Source organism: Carlito syrichta, unplaced genomic scaffold, assembly GCF_000164805.1.
Source record: "Carlito syrichta isolate Samal-C Ts95f unplaced genomic scaffold, Tarsius_syrichta-2.0.1 Scaffold304770, whole genome shotgun sequence".
Lineage (NCBI taxonomy): Eukaryota > Metazoa > Chordata > Mammalia > Primates > Tarsiidae > Carlito > Carlito syrichta.
The window spans coordinates 139,394-147,468 of NW_007248866.1; the positions used below are offsets into that span (position 1 = coordinate 139,394).

At 49.1% G+C, this 8,075-nt stretch overlaps 1 protein-coding gene across 4 annotated transcripts in view; it reads right to left on the reverse strand.

Annotated features, from left to right (window-relative positions):
• The window catches only part of ELP5 (elongator acetyltransferase complex subunit 5), an 11,346-nt gene extending 4,017 nt beyond the window's left edge, over positions 1–7,329 (reverse strand). For all 4 annotated transcript variants that reach the window (XM_021713875.1, XM_021713873.1, XM_021713874.1 and 1 more), the window contains exons 1-5: positions 7,129–7,329; positions 6,915–6,975; positions 6,743–6,823; positions 3,117–3,337; positions 434–615 (exon numbers count right to left, since the gene is read on the reverse strand). In XM_021713875.1, coding sequence (XP_021569550.1) covers positions 434–615; positions 3,117–3,337; positions 6,743–6,823; positions 6,915–6,975; positions 7,129–7,171 — 588 coding nt within the window. In that variant the 5' untranslated portion in view covers positions 7,172–7,329. The remainder of the gene's footprint in view (positions 1–433; positions 616–3,116; positions 3,338–6,742; positions 6,824–6,914; positions 6,976–7,128) is intronic.
• Positions 7,330–8,075: the final 746 nt, after the last annotated feature.

An 8,075-nucleotide genomic window follows, 5' to 3' on the forward strand; every position in this document is an offset into this window, starting at 1 on the left:
GAGCCACTGAGCCCGGCCACACTTTTTTTTTATTACTTGTCTCTGCCGGGTGCGGTGGCTCACACCTGTAAACCCAGCACTTTGGGAGGAGGAGGCTAGAGGATTGCCTGAGCTCAGGGGTTCGAGTCCAGTCGGAGCAACACAGTGAGACCTCATCTCTACAATAAATCAAAACATTAGCAGGGTGTGGTGGCATGTGCCTTAATTCCAGCTACTTGGAAGGCTAAGGTGGAAGGATCTCCTAAGCCCAGCAGGTCGAGGCTGCAGTGACCATCAGTGTGCCACTGCACTACAGCCTGGGCAACAGAGCGAGACTCTGACTAAAAAGAAAAAAAAAACTACTTATCTCCCTTACATCAGCTTTTTTATTCCCAAACATGGCACCCTTCTCTCTGACCCCAATTTCCAGTCCTTCCTTGTTGCTTCTCCTGACCTGGTGAGTCGGGCGCTGTCGGGGCCTCTGACAGTGGATGTGGGCGGAGGCTTGGCCCATTGTACAACTCAGAGTCACCTCAGTCTGAGCAAGGCTGCTGAGTGCTGCCATGGGGCCTGGACCATGAAGCTCTTCATGTAGCAAGCCCAGTACACGTACTTGCCTCACTGGGGAGCTGTCACCTGAAGAAGCACAAGAAATATATAACACAAAGGACAGTAGGGAGCTTTCAGGGTGGTTTGGGAGCAAATAGCGAAGAGGAGAAGAGGAGAGGCCTATATTCCATCATGGCACTGCCACAGTCCTGACTTACCCTGTCAATATCACTGCCCTGCTGAGCCTCTTCCAGCCCACACCTCAGTATACTTTATTATTCCAATATAAATCTGATCAAGGTACCACTCTGATGTCAATCCTTCTGCAGCTCAAGGCCTTCAGGATGGAATGAACACTTCCAGTATCTGATGTTCACTTAATTTCCAGCCTCATCTCTTACATACCGAACTACTTGTACTTTTGGACTACTTGTAGTTTGGAACAAGACTTCAGTCAGTGCCTTTGATTCCCTCCCTTCTTCCCTTTTGGGAGCATTTACAGCGTGTCAGGCACTATACTAAACATTAACACAACGTTTTAATCCTTATAAAGGTTAGCATTTTTAGATCAAGCCATATGAAATTTCTGATATTTGACAATCTTTGACCTAAAAAAAGGTAATTTAGTAGTTCATCCAGTACTCCCCACTCCCCTCCACTATTAGAGGAAACTGAAGCACTGAAAGATCAAGCACTTTATAAAGCTAGGTGTCTTGCTTCTGCCTATCATTCAGGGTGGTAGCATGGAAGTAAATAGTGAAGCGGAGAAAAGGAAGGAGTGGCCCACATTTCATCACAGCACTGCCACAATCCCGACTTGCCTTGGCCAATCTCACTGCCCTGCTCTGGCTTTCTCCTTTGTTTTTCAAGATCATTCCTGACCGGGTGAGGTGGCTCATGCCTGTAATCCCAGCACTTTGGGAGGCCAAAGTGAGAGAACTGCCTGACCCATGGGTTCAAGATCAGTCTGGGCAACTTGGCAAGACCTCATCTCTACAATAAATTAAAAAATTAAGCTGGGCTCGGTGGCTCAGCCTGTAATCCTGTGCCTTGGGAGGCTGAGGTGAGTGGACTGCCTGAGCCTGCGGATTTGAGACCTGCCTGGGCAACTTGGCAAGACCTCATCTCTACAATAAATTAAAAAATTAAGCTGGGCTCGGTGGCTCAGCCTGAGCCCACGGGTTCGAGACCCGCCTGGGCAGCGAGACCTCATCTCTACAATAAATAAAAAAATCAGCCGGGCGTGGTAGCGCGTGCCTGTAATTCCAGTTACTTGGAAGGACGAGGCAGAAGGATTGGCGGAGCCCAGCAGGTCGAGGCTGCGGTGGCCGGGAGTGGCCACTGCACTCCAGTCTGGGCAACAGAGTGAGATTCCAACTCAAAAAAAAAAAAAAAAAAAAAAAAAAATTAGTCGGGCATGCTGGCACATACCTGTAGTTCCAGCTACTTGGAAGACTGAGGCAGGAGAATCATCTGAGACAGCAAGTTAAGGCTGTGGTGGCCGTGAGTGTGCCACTGCACTCTAGCCTGGATGATAGACAGACTCCAATTCAAAAAAACAAAACAAAACATAGTTTCCTCCTTTAAGGTACCCTGTATGGTGAGGTTCCGTGGCTCAGCCTGTAATCCTAGCACTTTGGGAGGCTGAGGCGAGTGGATTGCCTGAGCCCATGGGTTTAAGACCAGTTTGGGCAACTTTGTGAGACCATGTCTCTACAATAAATCAAAAAATTAGCTGGGCATGGTAGCATGTGCCTGTAGTGCCGACTACTTGGAAGGCTGAGGTGGGAGGATCGCCAGAGCCTAGCAGGTTGATGCTGGGGTGGCTTTGAGTGTGTCACTGCACTCCAGCATGGGCGACAGAGTGAGACTCTGACTCAAAAAAAAAAGTAGCCTGTACCTGTCCCTATATCATCATCAATCTTATCAGACTGTCTCGTAACTACTTGCTTACTTGTCTGTATCCTTTATAGTACTTTGAGCTAATGGAAGGCAAGACCTAACTACAAAGTTAGTGTTTATTTTTCCATTACCTAGAATTATACCGGACATATTTTATGTATTTTTTTTTTTTGAGTTGGAGTCTCACTCTGTCGCCCAGACTGGAGTGCAGTGGCCACTCCCAGCCACCACAGCCTCGACCTGCTGGGCTCAGGCGATCTTTCCAACTCAGACTTCCAAGTAGCTGAATCCACAGGCATGCAGTACCATGCCCGGCTGATTTTTGATTTATTGTAGAGATGAGGTCTCGCTGCCCAGGCAGGCCTCGAACTGGCGGGCTTAGGCGATCCACTCACCTCAGCCTCCCAAAGGCACGCGATTACAGGCTGAACCACCGAGCCCGGCTATATTTTATGTATTTAATATTTGTTGAATGAATGAATGAATGAAATGAATGTGTAAAAAAGAAACTGGAAGAAAAAAAGGTGAATGGTAGATAGCATTATGAAGAAGTCAGAGAGGTTAAAGAGATGGAAAAGGGTCTGACTGGAGACTCCCGATGTTCCTTCTTAGGGTGGAAAGGAAAAGGGGCACACTCCTTGGCAGAGGAAGATGTATGAGGGGAAACAACAAAGAAGGGGTCTCACCAGGACAGACGTCTTGACGGCTCAGAGCATGCAGGGTCTGGCAGAGCATGGTGCAGGGAAGGTGAAGCAATAGCCAGCTGAGTGAATCAAGAGCAATGGTGACAGGCCCAGAATCTGTCCTCTTGCATATGGCTCTCAAGGCTCCCAGGGGTCCCCCAGGAAAGGCCTCCCCAGTTTTTGACCAGTTGAGAGGGTCTCTGAAGAGGTCATAGTAAACCAACCTGCAATGAGAAAATAGGAGACAACATAATATTGCCCCTTCCCCCCATTTCAAACTTTATCTTCTGATCTTCATGGCTCCATTTTTTCACTTTTCACTAATATCCAAGATGTTAGTGAAAGATTATCACTGAGTGAAACAGTGATTGAAAAAACAGACTTTGGTGTCAGACAGCCTGAGTTCCAAGCTTGGCTTTACTAATTGTCCAAGGTCACCTGATAAATTACTTAATCTCTCTAAGGCCCAGTATCTTCATTTGTGAAATGCAGATGCCAACCTCGAGGCATTTAGCACAGTTCCTGATATATACAAAATGCCTGACAAATGTTAGCTATCACTATTATCAGATATTTCCTGAGTGATACCTAAAGATATCATTCTGAATGAATAAAGAGAAAGTAAAGGACATAAGACATGGTTTCTGCCTGTAGAACAGTTTACAGAAAGTTAAGAATTTAAGTGAGCCGGGCGTGGTGGCTCACACCTGTAATTTCAGCACTCTGGGAGGTGGAGGTGAGAGGACTGTCTAAGTACAGGGGTTCAAGACTAGCCTGGACAACTTAGTGAGACTTCGTCTCTAAAATAAGTCAAAATTCGAGACCCGCCCGGGCAACTTGGCGATACCTCATCTCTACCATAAATCAAAAATTAGCTGGGCGTGGTAGCGCCCGCCTGTAGTTTTAGCTACTTGAAAGGCTGAGGCGGAAGGATCGCCGTAGTCCAGCAGGTTGAGGCTGCGGTGGCCGGGAGCGGCCACTGCACTCCAGTCTGGGTGACTGGACTCCAACTCAAAAAGAAAAAAAAAAAGTCAAAAAATTAGCCAGTTGTGGTGGCTTATGCCTGTGGTTCCAGCTACTTGGAAGGCCGAGGCGGAAGGATCTTCTAAGCCCAACAGGTCCAGGTTGTGGTGGCCGTGAGTGTGCCACTGCACTCTAGCCTGGATGACAGAGTGAGAATCCTATTAAAAAAAAAAAAATTTAAGTGATGTAGTAGTAACTGTAGAAAGAATTATAGCTCAGAGAAGGTAGATTGGGCTAGAAATCCTGAGATAGCTTCATGGTAGTAGAACTTGTTTCCAGACACTTCCTTTCTACTTCTGATTCTCTTGTGAAAACCATCTTTATCACAACAATGGCTGATACAAAATTAGAGCCTCAAGAGTTAGATCTATTCCGCAGGCCAAACTAGGAAGCAGAAAGCATTTTACTAATGGTCCTTAATTTCTCCTGACAAGGTATATAGGGTGGGTCTAGGATTTATTTGATACTTTCTTCTGTCCCACATCAGTAAGTCCTGGGAATTTAAGGTCCTTTATAGTTGCTCTAAATTTTCCATCCCTACTGCCACTGCCTTGAGTCAGGCCTGTATCACTTTCTTTTTGTGTGTCGAGGTCTCACTTTTATGTCCAGGCTGGAGTGTGGTGGCACAATCACGGCTCACCAAAGCATCGACCTTCTGGGCTCAGGAGATCCTTCTACCTCAGCCTCCTGAGTAGCTGGGAGTATAGGGGCATGCCCTCATACCTTGCTGATTTTTAAATTTTTTTGTAGAGATGAGGTCTCGCCATGCTGCCTAAGCTGGTCTCAAACTCCTGGGTTCAAGCAATCCCACTACGTCAGCCTTCCAAAGTGCTGGGATTATAGGGGTGAGCCACTGCTCCAGCCTAGACTAGTGTTTATTTTTTATTTTTTATTTTTTTTTTGAGTTGGGGTCTCGCTTGGTTGCCCAGACTGGAGTGGCCACTTCCGGCCACCGCAGCCTCGCCTGCTGGGCTCCAGCGATCCTTCCGCCTCAGCCTTCCGAGTAGCCGGAATTACAGGCATGCGCTACCATGCCCAGCTGATTTTTTAAAATTTATTGTAGCGATGAGGTCTCGCTGCCCAGGCGGGTGTCGAACCCACGGGCTCAGACAATCCACTCACCTCAGTCTCCCAAAGGCGTGGGATTACAGGCTGAGCCACTGAGCTAGACTGGTATGATGTTATCACTCCCCTCCCAAATTTTCAAATGACTTCCCACTGCCTGTGTGATAACATCTAAACTTCTTTTCAAGCTGTGTGTGACCTTTTACAACCAAGTACCTCTTTATCCGCCTGATTTCAGACATTTCAGGAATCTCTTCCATCTCCCATGAAAAGGTATGCCTTAGCGTACCTTCCTAACTTTTGTACAAGCTGTTCCTTCTGCCTCTAGAACAAGTCCCTCAGCAGCATGTAGTCAGTGCTGATTCAGGTTTAGAATATATGTTTGAATTAGGCATCATTTCAGAACCATTAAGTAAGTTTTTTTTTTGAGTTGGTCACCCAGGCTGCAGTGCAGTGGTACGCTCTTGGCCACCGCAGCCTCGACCTGCTGGCCTCAGACGATACTTCTGCCTCAGCCTTCCAGGTAGCTGGAACTACAGGTGCACGCTACCATGCCCAACTAATTTTTTTTTATTTATTCTAGAGACAAGGTCTCACCATGTTGTACAGGCTGGTCTCAAACCTGTGGGCAATCCTCTCTCCTTGGTCTCCCAAGTGCTGGGATTATAGGCTTCAGCCACCTTGCCCAGCCAAGCAGGTTTTGAATAATCCAAAATGCAGAACACACTTATTCTTATCCTTCAGTATGGTCTCTAGTGCGAACTTGTACTTTTACCATGATTTCTCTCTCAACTTCTATGATCTTTGCTTTATTTTATTATTATTATTATTTTTGAGTCAGGTTCTCACTCTGTTGCCCAGGCTACAGTGCAGTGGCACAATTGGCCACCACCCCAGCCTCGACCTGCTGGGCTCAGGGGACCATTCCACCACAGTCTTCCAAGTAGATGGAACTATAGACATGTACCATCACACCCGGTATATATATATATGGAATATATATGTTGGAATTTTAAGTGTGAACCACCCTGCCCAGATACTTTTGCTTTAGATTCCCCAAATACAGTTAGGTGTAGCAGCTCATGCCAGTAATCCCACATTTTGGGAGGCCAAGGCAAGAGGACTGCTTGAGTCCAGGATTTCGAGACCAGCCTGGGCAACATAGTGAGATCTCGGCTCTACAAAAAAACTTTAAAAATTAGCTGGTATAATGGTGCGCGTCTATAGTTCCAGCTACTTGAGAGACTGAGGTGGAATGACCGCCTGAGCCTAGGAGGCAGAGGCTGCAGTGAGCCGTGATCCTGCCACTGTACTCTAGCCTGTGTAAGGGTGTAACTCAAAAATAAAAAAATAAATAAATGATTCCCCAAATACCAGTCCTCAACATTAAATTCTTGCCTCCTCAAAAACCCACATCATCCCCTCAGTGAATATTTATACAGGTGCTACTATATACCAAGTTTTGTGACTGTTGCTATAACGAAAATCCGTTAGCAACAGAGGACCCATATCTAATGAAATCTCTTTCAATTTATACTTACCGGTTGTTGACATCAGAGTCAAAACCTTCACGAAACTCTTCTTCGCTCACCTCACAGCTCAGGATATGGACTTGTTCCCCACTGAGGCAGAGATGAGGGAGGGACTGTCAAAAGAGTGGGGCACAGTCTCCGTTTCCAGGGTAGGACGGGAAGACAGCTGCGGGCTACTCACCACAGAGCAGATTTCTTGATAAGTGCCTTCAAAAGACTGCGCCCCTCCCACTCTACAGAATCTGGGGAGAACGGGGGGGGGTGTTTGGGTTTAGTATGAGAGAAATGGGGTTTCTGCCTTCACGAATCTGTCGCGACCAAGCCTGTGACCCGTAGTCCTTCCTCTCCACTTCCGCCCTCTGTGCCAAACCCAGAGCCCCCCCAAAGGTTCTCACCCCGAAGCAGCACCAGGCCGCCGACGGCCAACAAGTCCAACATCGCCTATCCGAGTCCGGTCCGTTCTCGGGCGCCCTCTGATGGCGTCACGACCCACGGCCCGCCCCTTCACCCGGAGGGGGCGGGGCGTTTGCGATTCCGCCCACCATTAGGACCTAACATAGACTGGAATGAGAGGTGATTACGTTCAATATTTCATGAACGGGGTCCCCTCCAGAGATCTCGCTCACAGTCGTAGGGTCAACGCCCTTTATCTATATTTTTGCTGTGACTGGGGCGGCAGGAGCCGTTGGGGCAGTTAATAGTGGGAGGGGGAGGAGGCCCCACAAACTCTCCTCCTCAGGGTCCCAACCACGGGGTTGAGTGACGTCACCCGCCCCGCCTACGTCATTTGAGGCGAGGGCTGCTTCGTCGTAGGCCCCGCCCCGCAGCCACCTTCCGCGCGTGCGCGATACTGCAGCCTTGTTCGGCGTGCTCTCGACTTTCCTTATCCTACCCCCAAGACGGTGTAGGGGGAACATAGTCCCGGTAAAGCGAATACACGTCACCACCGGAAGTAGTGTCAGAGGGGAAGAGGAGGGGGAAGGGAGGAGGAGGGAGCCCTCTGGGCGGTAAAATGGCGCCTGTCAGAGTGGGAAACCCAGCTGCAGAGGCTGCAGCCCCACTCCCCAGCGGCTAAAGGACCCCTGAGCTCGGGGAGGGGGAGGCCGCTCCGGGCCAGCGCTCTGCGCTCTTCGGCTCCCCCTCCCCCTCCTTCCCTGCTCCTTCGCTCAGCAGGCCCGTTCTCCGCTGCCGCGGCCCTTCTAGCGCAGCTGCCCCCGCCCGCCCCTTTCCCGCGGGCAGCCCCCTAGCGCGCCTGCGCAGCGGGCCGCTCTCCGCTTTTTCCCCCGTCCCCTCCCCCTCCCTTCTCCCTCCCTTCTCCCTAGCCCCCTCCCCCACTGCCCCC